Consider the following 17734-nt stretch of genomic DNA (forward strand, 5'->3'; position numbering starts at 1 on the left):
AGGACAGAAGTGGATTAGCCACTGATCTAGAAAGAAAGAGAAAAATAGCTGCTCGTTAAGCAAACTGCTGAGAAAAATCGGCAACCGGTAGGACGCGGGGATCTGTAGGCAATGGGTGGGAAACCACCACCCCATTGCTTGCCGCATAAAACAAGTGTCGTCAAACTAACTCTCGCCATCACTCGCTTTCAGCAAGAGAGTCCACAAAGAAGTATAGTAGGGAACTACTCGCAGCGATCGTACGTATCTTCATTGCATATACACTCTGAGCAATACATCTTTGAATATTCATCGATCTTTTTCCTTTTCTTTTTGTGATGGTAATTCCTGACCCGTCATTCTCTATCGTGTAGTAGAATCCATGAGACAGTCAGACCTTAGTCGTGGCTCTGGAACAGCCTCACGCAGAAAGTCTACTATTATCACGTCTGGAAATGCACAAGAAGTTGAAGAACTAGTGCGATCGTGCACCGGCCAAGTAATCACAGCCCCGCAAAAATTTCAACATACGCAACTCAGATTTCACAACGTGTTTACACCTCTGTACTCCGTCACTGTACGTATCAGTATACTCTACGCTAGTTTCACATGTCGAGACTCCATCGACGGCCCGGGAGACCGGGACGTGCGTACACACATTTGTTCCAGCTAGTTGTTCCACTGCCCACGCGATCCAAACGGAGTCCCGATCGATGGGATGAGGTCTATCTCCCGACGGCGGCGCCGCCGCGGGCGACGACGGCGCTGCCGTAGTCCTCCACCGGCACGGAGTTGCGCTTGATGAACTCGAGGCACTCGGCGATGGCCTGCGCGTAGAAGGAGTTGGTCCGCATGAACGACGCCGCCCTCCTCGGCGTCTGCTGCTGCGGCTTGTGCTTGCTGGGCGCCGCCTGGCCGCCCGGGGGGCACCACCGCTGCGACCCGCTCCCGCCCACGAGCGTCCTCGCGCTGCCGCTCCGCGGGCAGGAGCCGCCGCCTCTCCTGGAGAGCCTCCTGGCGAGGTGGCGCGCGTGGCGGCCGACGAGGCCCAGGAACGTGAGCAGCTTGGCCCGCAGCCGCCGCACCGAGAACCGGTTCCTCGCGCCGAGCCGGAACCCCCTCGCCCGCCGCCACCTCCGGCCGAAGCCGAAGCCTGTGCCGAGCCTCGCGTAGCTCTCCTCCGGCGCCGGCGACAAGCTCATCCTGCGCGTCGTGCTGTGCCCGTTCCGTTCACCAGTACGTGGCGTGCGTGTGCGTACTCCTGGCTGGCCTGCGCGTGATGATCTGATTCTGGTGCTGGTGCTGGTGGTGGTCAAGTGGCGCGGCAGGGCGGGTATATATGTCCGGTCGGGGCGAGGGAACAAGGCAGGAAGGTAGGTTTGAATCGGGACTTTTTTGGCGAGAGCGACGCGGGATCACGGCCGGGACATGACAAGATCACACAGCCCATTAGTTTACGGTGCTGATGCTGGGGAGAAGGCATTACGGACAAGCAAAAGCCAGGCACTATGACGTGTCCGTGTAAAATGTGATGGCAACCGGTGTACCTCGTAGTGTGCTGTGCACTGCCGCACTGGTACTACGCCCTTCCGCGCAACGGGTCGGGCGGTCGACCAAGCACCGCGGGGCATGCATGCGTGCGTGCGTGCTGCGGTGACCGCCGGACATGCCAGCGAGCTGGAGCGGGCATGGCTGGGTGGACGGTGGACACAGTCACTCACACGGGTGGTTAATCTGAATTAACAAGTGGTGAGCGGACGGATCTGTCGCGAAATCCCTGGGCACGCGGTATATTCAGGAGGTGGATATGCATGCGCATCGAAACAACGGGGCACGCCCCAGTTGCACGCAGACAGTTTGATTCTCTGCCCCCCCCCCCCCCCCCCCCCCCCCCCCGGATCACCGCGCGCGCGGGCGGGTATCCAGCTGCCGCCGCCCTTGTCCTGCCCAGGGCAAATCTTTTCCTGCGATACACTGCTAGCATGCTGGTCACCGCGGTGACGTTGCCTTGCATGCCCTCGGGGTTACTCGATCCGATCGGTGATCTTCTTCTCCGCAGATGAAATCAGTTCAACGAATTCGATTGCTTCCCACGCGCTTCGATCGCATGGCGAAATATAACGCTGAATTAAGATTAGCGAGCGACAAGCAGAGGTCCGGAGCGCGCCACGCCGGCACGGGCGCGCGCACCGGCCGCACCTGCCGAGCGAGGGCGTGTCGTGTGTGCGGGGTTAGGTGCGGCGAGGCGGGGAAACGGGTGGTGGCCGGCGCGCGATCGAGCGTGACTCACACCCGCACGCATGCACTGCGGCGCCCGAGGTTGTCGTCGCTGGTGCTGGCGGCTGCGGCTTCCCCTGGGCAGGCGGTGCGCCGGAATCTGGGCGAGTCGGCGCGACCTCGCGCGCGGTGTGTCGTCCGGTGGCCGCTGACCTACGACCGCACGGGCGCACCGGGCGGCGTGTGAAGGGGACACGCTTCCCCTGGGAGAGGGAGGGGAGGCCGGAGTGAAGGGGACACGTGTGGCGGTGGCGGCGTCCATGTCGTCTCTTGCCGTTTTCTTTTTGCTTGCGTAGGCTGCAGGTGTTGGTGAGCGAGGCACCACGTGTTTGTGAGGGCACGAGGTGACTAAGGTGGCGTTTGGTTCGTTGGCTATCCTTGGGGTGGTTAGGGATAGCCAACTTTTCGATGGCCATCGGATGTTTGGTTTAAGAATGGCCAGGGACATGGGCAGTCAAGATTCTGCGAATATTCCCTCAAAACGCGGTTGAGCTCATCCGCGAAAATCTGGCGGATATGGCCAACCACCCTCGCGCGCGTCGCTTCGTTCAGCTGTGAAACGTTTTCTTCGTTTTTTCTCTTTTCTCCATCTCGTCTCATCCCCTGAACATGCGTCATGGCAGTTGGACCCAGCCACCCAGGTCGACAACGCCGGCACATCAAGCGCGATAGTGGTGGCCGGAGTTGAGCAGCGGTGGATGCCTCTAGGTCCTGGGGCTGGCTTGTTATGGCGACGCGGAGCAGCGAAAATGAGCAGGCGCGTTGATCATGCCTGATGGATGCGTGCATATGCTGGTAGATCCACGTTTGTGTTGAACCGTGCGTGCGTGTTTTTTATTTATGCAAGAGCTGCAAGCTGCTGTCCCCCTCTGATGTGTGTTCTTCATCGGAATGCAAGTGAATCCGAGGGAATGTCAGTGTGATCTACACACGTAACTGTAGATGCCTGTGTGTATCAGTTTCTTATCCCTCCAACCAAACAAAAAGAGGTGGCTATCCCATCATTCTGTAATCCTTACAACCAAACAAGAATCAAGGGTATCCCCAACCACATGGTTAAGGGTATCCCCAGCCAATCCCGCCTTCAAACCAAACGCCACCTTAGCAACGAAATGGGGTTCGGGAGGAGGATTGTTTAGGACCTTTTGGCTGGAGTTTGTGATGATGAATTTGACTCTGGAGTGGAGAAGGACGGAGAACGTATGCTTTGCTTCGCTCCCCATCCACGCGCTTAATCATGCTGTTCTTTTTCTTCTCGTTCGGGAATGAATAATGGAAAATGCGCACGTTCACTCTCCTTATTTTAGGGGAAAATTTTGTTTTTGCCACTCTAGTTTTTGCCCACTTTGCTAATGTCACTCTAGAATTTGACATCTTACTTTTGTCACTCTTAACTTTTGACAATACATCATAAATGCCATTCTATGACAAAAACAATATCTTTTCATTTCACTTTTGCCACTCTTAGCTTTTGACAATACATCACAATTGCTACTCTGAAAATTTTGATGTTGCCACGGAATGGTAAAAGTGAATATTGTCAAAATCTAAAAGTGACAAAAGTAAAATGTCAAATTCTAGAGTGACATGAGTAAGATGGGCAAAACCTAGAGTGACAAAAACAAAGTTTTCCCTTATTTTAGGGCTTCCTCGTGGGATCTGATCTGCATCAGCGTCTTCGCCGACTGCCTCTTCACTACCCCAAGGCCCCGCGGCGTGTGTTCATGGTGGTTTGAACGCCAGACTCTGTTTTTAGGCCAACTCCACCGCGCGACCCCAAACGGACGTCCGCGAAAATCATGTTGTTCCTTCTCGTTCGGGAATGAATAATGGGAAATTCGCACGTTCTCTCTCCTTCTTGAGCAAGTACAATAGTGGGCTTATAGCCCGCTTACATGACATTTTTGCCTATGTGGAAAAGAGAGATGTGAAAAAGTAAGGAAGTGAGCTCTCATGCAAGAGCCTAACTATATGCACCTAGATAAATGGAATAAATGTGAAGAAAGAGATAGAGAGAAGATGGAAGAAAGTACTAATGCAATAGCCAACCCACATTATTGTATGAGTGTATATAGATGATGGCTATAGATAACATGGAGTTTTTTTTATAGAATTAGCTGGCTATATTATTAACCATGCTCTTTTAGGGCTTCCTCGTGGGATCTGATCTGCGTCGGCGGTCTTCGCCGATTGCCTCTTCACTACCCTGAGGCCGGGCGGCATATGCTCATGGTGGTTTGAACGTCAGACTTTGTTTTTTAGCCTGTATATACAAGGGTTGTACTCCCTTGCTGCTACGGTTTGACCAACTTTATTAAAAAATATTAATATTCATAATATAAAATCAATATCATTAATTGAATCATGAAATTAATTTTCATATTATATAACTTCAGTATAGTAGATGTTGGTATTTCTAAATGTACTAGGTCATTGCATGTGTGTTACTACGTGGTCTAAATACAACCCATCGCGGATGCAGTCGCACCGCCGGCGTCTGCAGCTTCTCTTTTTCGACGAAATCAGGGAGAGAAAAAGGAGATATACAAACCGCGTTTTTAGAAAATTCACTTTCCAAAACCCTGACATTCTAAGCGATCCTGGCATGATCTCCTAATCCTAGTGCACTTGTTAGCCAATACAATCAAATGTTTACAGGAAATAATTCGAACTTGTCAAAAGAATAAAGAATGTAGAATGTGTCATGCATGATACATGGTATAGTGGGAGGGGAGAACTGGTTGACGAAGAGTTCTGCAGAAAAAGAAACCTTACATATGTTTAAGCATGGAGAAATGTGGTTAAATTTTGAATAGTTTGACTTCAAATAAATCTTATATACAGAGTAAAAGGAAGTGGGGGGAGTACCCGTGAATTTAGGGGCCGGTACGAGAACTAATACTAGATGGTACTTCGCACGTTATTGCGAAAATATTTTGTAATACATTTCAATGAGATTTTGTTGTGGCCCTTTCATTTCAATGAATAGGGAGCGCACGTGTTTGAAAAATAATCTTTGACCATAAATTAGATATCATATTTCCATTGAAATATAATAAGTATTAGATATTAAGGACAATACTATGCACTCATGTTATCTGTACCCCTTCGCTCGTGTGTCCCAAGGCACTCAGCTAGGGTTTTTGCCTCTCGTCGGCGTCGGTCTACCTCATCTCTTATGGTTGTAGGACCATAAAGGCGTCATGGATCACGACCCTTGCCGTGGGAGGGATTCGTTTTTAGGTGTTTTTCTGTTACGATTTATGTCATACTCAGGAAGATGAGGCGGCGGCCGCTTCCTGAAGATGAAATAAGGTTCTCCCCGCCTACCCCCCGCCTCAACAGGAGCCACGAAAACACCTCTTTTTTTATTGTGCATTTGGATTTCCAAATCCATTTAAGGGCTTCCTCTGCCACCACACCTTGGAAGTATTGTTTGTATAATTTGGCCGAAGAGTAGGTTGGGCTCCAGGAGGACATCCGGATATCGTTCGCTGCATCATCCAACGTAGCTAATGTGACCTTTGTCTTTAATATATATGCATTTATCAAAATTTGAATTTTTCTTATTGCCCCCAGTGTTTGGCGTCTTCATTGTAGTTTCGATGAAATTCTCGCCCTTGAGAGTATCTTCATTGTGCAAGTTGAATAATATCTTTACTTGAAACCTTGATTTCATCACTTGCAGTTTTTACCTTCTCATGTTTAAATGGAGCGTCTTGAAGCAACCGATGCAAAGCCTTTTGCCACCAGAACCAATTAGAATAGACTGATCATCCCTTGGTATTTCAACAAGTTTCAGTCGTCCTTTATCAATGAACGACTTTACTATTTGACGTAACATATCGCAGTCCTCAAAATTATGCTCGAATTAATCATGTAACTTACAATGCATTCATATTTTCATTGATGACTTGACATGGTGATAAAAGATTTGATCACAAATGCTTGAATTGAAGATATACTTCTTATTTTCTAGCCGATCTTGCTATGAGAACGGCTGTAGAGCTAAGAAAATAAATGGTTCACATTTGACATCTCCTCATCCGGCTATGAATTTTATTTTGCATTCTTTTCTCGATGTCATTGGATAAAACACTATACTAGCATTGGTTTTCTCAAAAGAATTGAAACTTGGCTTTATGCTTTTATGATGAGAATAGTTAGGGCATACATGTCTCATCTGAGACCAAATAGAAGCCAAGTGTGAAACAAATAAAGCTACCCATTTATATTTATTGTGTAAAGAAAACAATAGGGAAAACTTTGGTACAATAATATGTCACTATTGGATGCTCTAAATGGTACAATGTGTTGACCGATATGATTTGTACCAATTTTGTTCCTAACAAGTAAATTACCCTTCTTCATTGGTCTCTCAACATTTCTTAAGATTTTTTCTAATTGACGCACCAACAATAAATTGTGACCAAATATGAAAATAGGTGAATCACTTGCTAAACATAACTCTTCAAATAGGTTGAGAGAGCATGATGGTTGTATCACTTGAACAATATCTTTCTCTACTTTTGCATGACTCTCCAACGCCCTATCTTCCTTTTTTTCTTGATTCCATGCCTCATTGCTTCGAACATCTTTCTCAATCGAACTCTATGTTCGGCTACTTGTTCTTCTCCTTGATGTTCGCTAGTTTCTATGGCACGAAACTCATAGGGCGGGAAGTAGGTTTCATTAACTTTAGAAAAATCAAGCATCGTTATTTTGCTATGCATGCCATGCACTTTATCAATGGTGGTTGCCTCTTTGGATTTGATTGACTTAGAACATACAATATTTGATCTGGCTTTTTCAACCGAAGCACTTTCACTCTTTGAATCATCCTTTCAGCAATTCTACTCATTGTCAAGACTTATTTTTAATAGGTCCGGCACAAGTACTAATTGGTTTAGTTTTTTCAGTAACCAAACTACCGTTATCATCCGAATCACCATTCTTTTTTTCCAGTTCCAACAATTGTCAAATATACTTTCTTTGAGTCATTTTTGTTTGGTCCTGGAAAGAACTTACACCCTACTGCGCAATGCTTTAACTACTCTCTCAATTTCAGCACGTTCTAGATAGTATTGCCCCCAACGATTTTAGATTCTTCCGACAATGACACATGAGTGTTGTCGAAACTTTGTAATTATGTAGGGGATGTATAGTATGATGTTGTACTAAATGAAGACATGTGTATTGTTGTAGAACCATATTTTTGCTTGCCAATTCTATCAATTGACAAATATTTTTTGCAAAACTTTAGCCTTCATTGCATCATAATCAGGAAATAACACCTTTTTATGTTGTTCAAGGCAAATATCACTAATCTTGTTATTTCGAGCTATATGCCTTTTTAATGCAACCACTTCCCATTCTTGAAGGGATTGAACCACAAGACTTCTAAAACCATTCGTCAATGATTTGTGGGTGTTACAAAAATTCTACAATTGCATAGAGGATGCATATGCTACAATATTAGGTGAAGGCATGTGCGCTCCTGCAAAATTTTCACTTATATGGGTATGACCATGGTGCGGAGCCGAACTATGAACATTTGTAGTTGTGTACGTTGCTGGAAAATTGTTAACGTTAGGCGTAGCATACAAGGGTTGAGAGTAATTGGTCGAATAGCTAGTAGTAGCATGGCCAACTCTCCATCCGTCGGTATATTTGGACTAGTATATTCCAAACTAGTTAACGTTGAGTAAAAGAGTAAAACACTTTATTGCATGGCATTAGAAATTCTAACATGCGGTGTTTCAAATTTATTTATCGAACTCATCATGTTGTTCATCGGTATAACGAATTGTGTGGTTACCGATGCATGAGAGTTGGAATACATATGGTGCATGTTACTAGTATCATAAGAATTTGAAGCATGTAAATTACTTTGAATCGGACCTTGCACATAATTAGTTGCATGATTGAAAAAACTAGGGCTAGCCGATAGAGTATACACATTGAACGATCTTCTAACACCATATGAATTATATGCATGTACACAAGGGGATTGGGTTATTACCTTTGTAGATAGCAAACCCTTGATGATGATCTCTTCGTAGACACAATGATCAGATCATGATGGACCGTTATAAATTTCATCCCAGCACAGTTGCCAAAAAGTATATTTGCGCACAAACACGTCACCGTTTACCTCCAACGTCGAGCGCGGTACGCAGGACATGTCGCAGGAGGAGCCTCGCTGGGAGCGTGATACACAAGACACGCCGACGAGGTCTTTTGAGGACCCGAAATCTCACACTCCTATGAGCAACCCCGTCAAGGTGCTCGGCAGCTATGGACTGCCCTAGGTCGACCTGATCGCCCCTAGGCCCTTGTGGATCATTGCCCTCCAACGCGAAGAACAAATGAGAGCGAGGAAGAAGAAGAACAAAGGAGAAGGAGAAGGTAAAGGTAAAACAGTGGTGGATGATAGATCGATTATGTGTTGTTCAATCGTCCGTCACCTCTCATCTATATATGAGGTGACTGGACTTCCTGTGCAAGAAAAACACTCAAGATCTCATCCCGATCTTTGCAAAATTAATTGAAATCGAATTTAGGTAGGCCAAAGAAAGTATTTCAATTTTTGGAACTCAAAGGCCATATACAACTTCGGATGAAGATGCGCCTGAAAGAAAATTTATTTGTTTCGATGAGACGAACTACTATCATGTTGAATGGGATCTTTTTCATCTGAGGCCATCTCGAAGGTGAAATCACTCCCGCAATCATCAGATGTGTAGAGACACACGATGGTTTGAACCGGACCAGACTATCTGGTCACAACAGAAGGTTTGGACGTGTTTTGTGACCCAGACCTGACAGTATTGTCCAAATTTCCAGGCAGCCTAGTGGAAAAGGAAGGTTTTGGGTGTTCGGCCGGACAGTTCAACCATCTCTAGTTTTTTCTAGTACTGGCTTGGCTCTAACTTTTGCATATGATCTCGAATTAAGACGATTCAATAAGCATTTATCATGCAGAAAACCTTTTAAACCTAAGGTCGTTTTGAGGATGTTATCATGCAAGCCAAAAGTTATGTCAACACGTGGAGGAAAATGTCATAAGTTCCGCATCCACGCTTTGTTTTGGACCATCTTTATACTCCCTTCATTCTTTGTTGTAGACTATGGCTCTAATACCAACGAACGTGCCGGCCATTGTACTTTGGACGAGAAAGCCCAGTCTTTGCATCATGCAACCCACGCCCCGCGTGCATGCTGCTGCACGAGTAAGAGCAACTCCAATAGGGTGACCTATTTCGTCCGCCGCCGTCCGTTTAGATCAGCGCGGACATAAAAGGCGGCCTAACGCGCCTATCCAAAAGGACGCGCGTCCTCTTTTCGTCCGCGGGCGATCAATTCCCGGCCTATTTTTAAGCCGGATTTACGTCGGTGTGGACACGCGACAGACGCGCGCACGGACGCCATTTCTTCTCCTCGGGCTCGCTGGTCGGTGGCACATTGGCCTCCTCCTCACCCCCTCATCCAACAACAACCCTCGCCCGCCTCCTTCTTCGTTGCCGCCGCCGCCCATTTTTGCCGGCAACTCTGCCAGCTGTCGCCGCCTCCACATCCGCCCAGCAACGGCGCCCATTCCCCCGTTGCCCGCCACCGCCATCTTGCCGTTGGGAGCAAACTGCTTCCCACCACCGCTCCCCCACCACCCAGCGACCAAAAAGCCGCCTCGTCGCCCCGGCCAGATCCTCATCGACACGCTCGTCGGACGCCGGCAGGGCAGCTAGCTGGTCTGTGCGCGCCACGACTCCCTCGTCGGCCTTCTCCTTCGTCGACGCCCGCAAGTTGTTCGACAGTTTGCCAAGGTACAAAATGGACTCTGCCGACGAGTTCTTTTTCCACAATTTTCTTTGTGACTCCGACGATTCGTCGTCCGACGATGAGGAGGAAATATTGGCTGCCGTGTTGGTCCAGTACCATCTCAACAGCCAGCGGCCGTTGTTCCGTGCCTCCATTCCAGGCCACCTTCCGGCGTTGAATCGTAACCGAGAGAGCGGGCATTTCCTTCTTTGGAAGGACTACTTTGATACAACAAACCCGTTGTTCAAACATCAAAAATTCCGCCGTCGTTTTCGTACGAGTAGGCATCTTTTCAACTGTATTAGAGAGGGGGTGGTCGGCTATGATAACTATTTCGAGTGCAAAGAGGATGCCGTCGGCAAGATTGGTTTCTCCTCTTATCAGAAATGCACTGCCGCCATTCGAATGCTTGCATAGGGAGTGCCCGGTGATCTCATTGACGAGTACGTATGTATGAGTGAGTCTACATGCGTAGAGTCCCTGTATAAGTTCTGCAAGGTTGTTATTGTTGTGTTTGACCCTAAGTACTTGAGAGAGCCGTCAGCTGAAGATACAGCCCGTTTGTTGGCGATGAATGCCAGTAGAGGCTTCCCAGTGATGCTTGGCAGTATAGACTGCATGCACTGGCAGTGGAAGAACTGCCCTTCTACTTGGCAAGGGCAGTATACGGGCCATGTCAGGGCTTGCACTGTCATACTAGAGGCCGTGGCGTCTCAAGATCTCTGGATCTAGCACTCTTTCTTTGGCATGGCTGGATCATACAATGATATCAACGTGCTTCAGCACTCGCCGGTGTTTGCTAGGCTTGCCGAAGGCAACAGCACACCGGTGAACTTTACTGTCAACGGCCACAACTACGACAAAGGATACTACCTGGGTGACGGTATGTATCCTCAGTGGACCACTATTGTCAAGACAATACCCAACCCCGTCGGAGAGAAGAGGAAAAGATTTGCCTGTCGTGGTTCTAAGTCTGACAGTAATGTAGGGGGGTAGGTATGGAGAGGCAAGATCTTAGCTATGGAGTAGTTGTAAGCACACGAGGTTTACGAGTTTAGGCCCTTCTCGGAGGAAGTAATAGCCCTACGTCTCGGAGCCCGGAGGCGGTCGACTGGATTATGTGTGTATGAATTACAGGGGTGCGACCCCTTTACACTGAGGAGGGGGGTGGCTTATATAGAGTTCGCCCGACCCCTCCGGCCCTCAGTTATGCAGGGTTTTAAGTACATTAAGATCGGGCGTTACCGGTAACGCCCCTAATAAAGTGCTATGATGACCATAAAAGCTACTTAATGACCGACCGTTAGAGTGCGGAGTGACTTTAGGTCTCCTGGCCGTCGAGTGGTTGGATCTTGGTCGAGTGATTGCTTCTTGGTCGAGTGTCTTCGAGTCTGTCGAGTGGAACACCTCCAAGTCGATTGAAAGGTGATTTCTTCTAGAGATGTCCTTGGGTAGGGCAGTTAGGACTGGTCCATGACCCTACCCTAGGTACATAGCTTCATCATTAGCCCCCGAATGGATTGAGGTTTGAGTGGGGAAGGAGTTGAGAACTTCTCTGACTCATTTTTCATGCCATGAGCATATCTTGTTTCGGATCAATGAACCTGAGTGAGGACAGCAACTTCCTTTTCAGTCACCTTGATCCATTCTTAGTTTTTTGTCGAGTGAGTTTCTTTACTTGAAAAGCTCCGAGTGACGGTGTGGAGGAGATCTTCCGTCTGACAAGTTGTTCTGCTGCCCGCAGATTTCACGGGATTCGAACTTTGGGAAGCGCGCGGGACGGGGGAGGCCGCAGTAATCGGATGGGATAGGGCGGAGCCGCCTCGATCTCTGCGCCACCTTTTCCGCCACGTATCGCGCGCGGGATTGTTACGGGATTTGACAGGATCGTCCGGGCCTACCAGTCAGCCACTCGGAAGTGACCTCATATAAGGCGTCGGACCGGGGTTTCTTGAACAGTGCGTTCTCATTTCCTCTTCTCCTCTTCAGGCTTCTTCGTTGCGCTCTCTCTCGCCCCAGCGCCGCCGCTCCGTACGCGTCTCGCCGGTGATGATGGGGAAGGAGAAGACGGTGGCTCTGGAGCGGGCGAAGAAGGCGACGGCAAAGGCGAAGGGGAAGGCGACCAGTCGGGGTGGATCTTCCTCGCGAGCCGGCCTGCCGAAGGGCTGGATCTAGGGCGACTGGATCCGCTCGGCGATCCGCCAAGAAGACCTCGACGACCTAGCCGATGGAGGACTGATCCCTCGTGGATCGGCGTGGCTTCCGGGGAAGGAATTCGAGCCGCAACCTCGGGAGGGTGAGCGCGTTCTCCTTGCCACTCACGTCGACCGTGGATTTGAAGGAAATATGCCCTAGAGGCAATAATAATGTTATTATTTTATTTCCTTATATCATGATAAATGTTTATTATTCATGCTAGAATTGTATTATCCGGAAACATAATACTTGTGTGAATACATAGACAAACTAAACGTCACTAGTATGCCTCTACTTGACTAGCTCGTTAATCAAAGATGGTTATGTTTCCGAACCATAGACATGTGTTGTCATTTGATTAACGGGATCACATTATTAGGAGAATGATGTGATTGACATGACCCATTCCATTAGCTTAGCACCCGATCGTTTAGTATGTTGCTATTGCTTTCTTCATGACTTATACATGTTCCTATGACTATGAGATTATGCAACTCCCGTTTGCCGGAGGAACACTTTGTGTGCTACCAAACGTCACAACGTAATGGGGTGATTATAAAGGAGCTCTATAGGTGTCTCCAAAGGTAAATGTTGGGTTGGCGTATTTCGAGATTAGGATTTGTCACTCCGATTGTCGGAGAGGTATCTCTAGGCCCTCTCGGTAATGCACATCACATAAGCCTTGCAAGCATTGCAACTAATGAGTTAGTTGCGAGATGATGTATTACGAAACGAGTAAAGAGACTTGCCGGTAATGAGATTGAACTAGGTATTGAGATACCGACGATCGAATCTCGGGCAAGTAACATACCGATGACAAAGGGAACAACGTATGTTGTTATGCGGTCTGACCGATAAAGATCTTCGTAGAATATGTGGGAGCCAATATGAGCATCCAGGTTCCGCTATTGGTTATTGACCGGAGACATGTCTCGGTCATGTCTACATTGTTCTCGAACCCATAGGGTCCGCACGCTTAAGGTTTCGATGACAGTTATATTATGAGTTTATGAGTTTTGATGTACCGAAGTTATTTCGGAGTCCCGGATGTGATCACGGACATAACAAGGAGTCTCGAAATGGTCGAGACATAAAGATTGATATATTGGACGGCTATGTTCGGACACCGGAAGTGTTCCGGGTGATTTCGGAGAAAACCGGAGTACTGGAGGGTTACCGGAACCCCCCTCGGGAGAAGTAATGGGCCATATGGGCCTTAGTGGAGAGAGAGAAGGGCAGCCAGGGTGGGCCGCGCGCCTCCTCCCCTGGTCCGAATTGGACTAGGAGAGGGGGGGCGGCGCCCCCCTTTCCTTCTCCCTCCCCACTTCCTTCCCCCTCCTAGTAGGAGTCCTACTCCTACTAGGAGGAGGACTCCTCCTTGGCGCGCCTATAGGGCCGGCCGGCCTCCTCCCCTTGCTCCTTTATATACGGGGGTAGGGGGCACCCCTAGACACACAAGTTGATCCACGTGATCGTTTTCTTAGCCGTGTGCGGTGCCCCTTTCCACCATAATCCTTGATAATATTGTAGCGGTGCTTAGGAAAAGCCCTGCGACGGTAGAACATCAAGGTCGTCACCACGCCGTCGTGCTGACGGAACTCTTCCCCGACACTTTGCTGGATCGGAGTCCGGGGATCGTCATCGAACTGAACGTGTGCTAAAACTCGGAGGTGCCGTAGTTTCGGTGCTTGATCGGTCGGGTCGTGAAGACGTACGACTACATCAACCACGTTGTGCTAACGCTTCCGCTGTCGGTCTACAAGGGTACGTAGATCACACTCTCCCCTCTCGTTGCTATGCATCACCATGATCTTGCGTGTGCGTAGGAATTTTTTTGAAATTACTACGTTCCCCAACAGTGGCATCCGAGCCTAGGTTTTATGTGTTGATGTTATATGCACGAGTAGAACACAAGTGAGTTGTGGGTGATATCATACTTTGGTTCGACGGTATTGTTGGACAAAGCGGGCCGTGATGAAGCTATGTACCTGGGGTAGGAGCACGGACCCGTCCCAAAGAGTCCTACCCAAGGACATCCCTAGAAGAAATCACCCATCAATCGACTTGAAGGTACTCCACTCGACGGGTTCAAGACACTCGACCAAGAAGCTACCACTCGACCAAGAAGCTACCAGTCGACCATGAAGCTATTCACTCGACTGCCAGGAGATCTACAGTCACTCCGTAGGCAAACGGTCAGCTGTTAAGTAGTCTTCATGGTCATTACAGCACTTTATTAGAGGCGTTACCAGTAACGCCCCATCTTAAATGTACTTTAAAACCCTGCATTACTGAGGGCAGGAGGGGGTCGGCGAACTCTATATAAGCCACCCCCCTCCTCAGTAGGAAGGGTTCGCACCCCTGTAATCTATACACGCATAATCCAGTCGACCGCCTCCGGGCTCCGAGACGTAGGGCTATTACTTCCTCCGAGAAGGGCCTGAACTCGTAAACCTCGCGTGTAACAACTTCCTAATAGCTAGGATCTAGCCTCTCCATACTCACCCCCCTACATCACTGTCAGAGTTAGAACCACGACAGTTGGCGCCCACCATGGGGCCGGAATCTTAGCGCTTAGTTGGAGAAGTTGTGATTTTTCTCGATCCCTTTGATCATGTTTTCTTGCGGAGTTTTGGTGGAGGACCGCGAGATCCGTCTCGGCGCGCTCACCTTCATCGTCGACGACTCCGCCTGGCTTCAGGAGGCACCGCTCGACATCGACGCGCTCCCCGCCCGCGGTGCGACACATTTCCGCGCATGCGTTCGTGGCGTCCTCCTGCGGCAACCGTCGACCCAATATGGGTCGGCCCCCGTATCGTCTCCCCGTCCTGTCTCCCACCAGCGCAAGCGCTCCGGTCGGTCAAGACTTCAGCAGTGGGTGAGGCACGCCGTGGCCCGCCAATCGGCAGCCCCGCAAGTCGCGGCCATCGAGCCCGTCGAATCCCTCTACGGCCTGTTCGACTGGCTCCGTGGAGACCGCATCCGAGTGTGACAGCAGCGATCCAGCGGCTGAGGTTCTGGCGGTCGATGGAACACACAGTCCCCCTGGTTTCCCTCGCACTGATGGAGGCGCGGGTGGGGGCGATCCGTCGCATCCCCACGACGAGTATCTCCCCGAACCTCTCACGTCATTGTAGCGAGAGGAGCTTCGCCGCCGGAACATGGACGCGCTCCACACTCCTATCGTCGGAGAGACCCCCGAGGCCCGGGCCTTGGAGGACGCGCGTTTGGCCAACTTGGCCGAGCGCACTCGACTGGAGAATCTCCAGCGAGCACTCGACGAGCAAGCGCGTCAGCGGGCTCCCGAGTCTAGTCGACGCCAGCTCTTCCCGCCGACGCAGGTATATCGAACCCCAGTTCAGAATCTGGCCGCCGCGGCCCGTATAGCAGAATCGATTCAGCCCTCCCAGTCGGAGGCTGGCAGGGGCTTGTTACAGATCAGAGCATTGCTCCGGGCGGCGGGAGACCAGAATTCCGCTATCTCACAATCACGGAATAGGATCCACAGTCGGTCTGTCGCAACAGATATAGTCGAGTCAGCTCACAGCCCGAGATCGCCCCCGAGGCGTGAGGGACGTGGTGGCCAGCATGATCAGTATAGGAGGAATGAGCAGTATGATCACCGATTCGACCGTGATGATCGACGTCGAGTGCCAACCCCTCCCCCGAGGAGTGGGTCATATGCGCCTCGACGGCAAGATGACAGACGCCCTCATAGTGTTGGGCAGAGGATTCCAGTCGACCCCAGAGACCCAGGCTTTGATGCGAGATCCATCCTCGTTCAAGGTTTGGTTGACAGGAACAGAGCTCATCGAGAAGGCCACAACAGAGATGCGCCTGCCAGCAGCAGAGTACGTGCTTCAGGGCCAGAGTGATTCAGTCGAGCCATCAGAGCCGCAGTGATACCTCCCAATTTCAGGTTGGCGACTGGAATCGGCAAGTTCACCGGTGAATCTAAGCCTGACACTTGGCTCGAAGATTACCGAGTGGCTGTACACATTGGCGGTGGCAATGACGAGGTGGCCATGAAGCATTTGCCTCTCATGTTAGAGGGCTCGGCCAGAGCATGGCTAAATCAGTTGGCACCCAGCAGCATTTACACTTGGGAGGACCTCTCCCGAGTGTTTATCACAACCTTTGAAGGAACATGCAAGCGACCTGCAGGCCTAACCGAGCTGCGGTCTTGCGTGCAGAAGCCGAATGAAACTCTGAGGGGAATACATCCAGAGGTGGATCACGCTGCATCACTCGGTTGAGAACGTGCCGGACCATCAAGCGGTTTGTGCCTTCAAGGAAGGTGTTAAATACAGAGAGTTGAATCTGAAGTTCGGTCGAACTGGAGAGATGTCTCTGAATCGGATGATGGAGATTGCCACCAAGTATGCTAACGGAGAAGACGAAGATCGACTCCGGAGTGGCAAGCAGAAAACAATCGCCCAGGAAACTGGAGGCAATTCCGGTCGGAAGCAGAAGCGGAAGGCCGAGCCAGCCGCCCCTGGAGAGGCCCTGGCCGTAACCCAGGGAAATTTCAAGGGAAAACCCAAGGGCACCTGGAAGCCCAAAAAAGTCAAGGATCAAGACGGAAATGATGTTTTGGATCTGCCATGTCACATCTACACCAAGAAGGATGAAGAGGGTAATTTTATTTACCCAAAGCATACCACTCGACAGTGCCGGCTCCTGATCTAGCAGTTCCAAGGAAAACAGTCCAAGGATAAGGAAAAAGAGTCGGACAGAGTCGAGGACAAGGAAGACAGTGACGATGGATACCCCCAAGTCAATTCCACCCTGATGATTTTTGCCGATGTCGAAAGCAAAAGTCGACTGAAAGTCATTAACCGAGAGGTGAACATGGTTGCCCCGGCAACACCCAGTTACCTGAAGTGGTCCCAGACTGCCATCACATTCGACCAGTCTGATCACCCGACGCACATTGCCACCCCTGGGAGGCAAGCTTTGGTGGTCGACCCAATTGTTGAAGGCACTCGACTGACTAATGTCCTGATGGATGGAGGCAGTGGCCTGAACATACTGTATGCTGAAACATTGAAAGGAATGGGCATTCCGATGTCCAAACTCAGCACCAGTAACATGAGTTTCCATGGAGTCATTCCTGGGAAGAAAGCCCAATCACTCGGCCAGATCGCTCTTGATGTGGTTTTCGGTGATTCAAAGAATTACCGCAAGGAAAAGTTGACATTCGAGGTCGTGGACTTCCAAAGTGCTTATCACGCCATTTTGGGCAGGCCAGCTTACGCACGCTTCATGGCCCGGCCATGTTACGTGTACCTCAAACTGAAGATGCCTGGCCCCAAAGGTGTGATCACTGTCACAGGCAATCGGAAGAAGGCGGAAGAGTGCTTTCAAAAGGGCACAAAGATTGCAGATGCTCAGATGGCAGTGGTCGAGCTGCAAGAGTACCAAAAGACTGCCGACCCAAGCGAGTTGCTACGAGCCAAGAAGC

At 49.7% G+C, this 17734-nt stretch overlaps 1 protein-coding gene across 1 annotated transcript; it reads right to left on the minus strand.

Annotated features, from left to right (window-relative positions):
- Positions 1–446: 446 nt before the first annotated feature.
- Positions 447–1780, minus strand: LOC125512425 (uncharacterized). The gene has a single exon (XM_048677517.2). It carries the CDS (start codon positions 1179–1181, stop codon positions 705–707), a length of 477 nt encoding a protein of 158 aa, XP_048533474.1. The 5' UTR covers positions 1182–1780; the 3' UTR covers positions 447–704.
- Between the last annotated feature and the right edge of the window lie 15954 nt (positions 1781–17734).

This window comes from Triticum urartu, chromosome 6A (assembly GCF_056163025.1).
Source record: "Triticum urartu cultivar PI428250 chromosome 6A, HENAU_Tu73, whole genome shotgun sequence".
NCBI lineage: Eukaryota > Viridiplantae > Streptophyta > Magnoliopsida > Poales > Poaceae > Triticum > Triticum urartu.

What these genes read in the sequence shown, in the direction of transcription:
- LOC125512425 (XM_048677517.2), bottom strand. Translation starts at nt 1,181, where the DNA reads ATGAGCTTGTCGCCGGCGCCGGAGGAGAGCTACGCGAGGCTCGGCACA.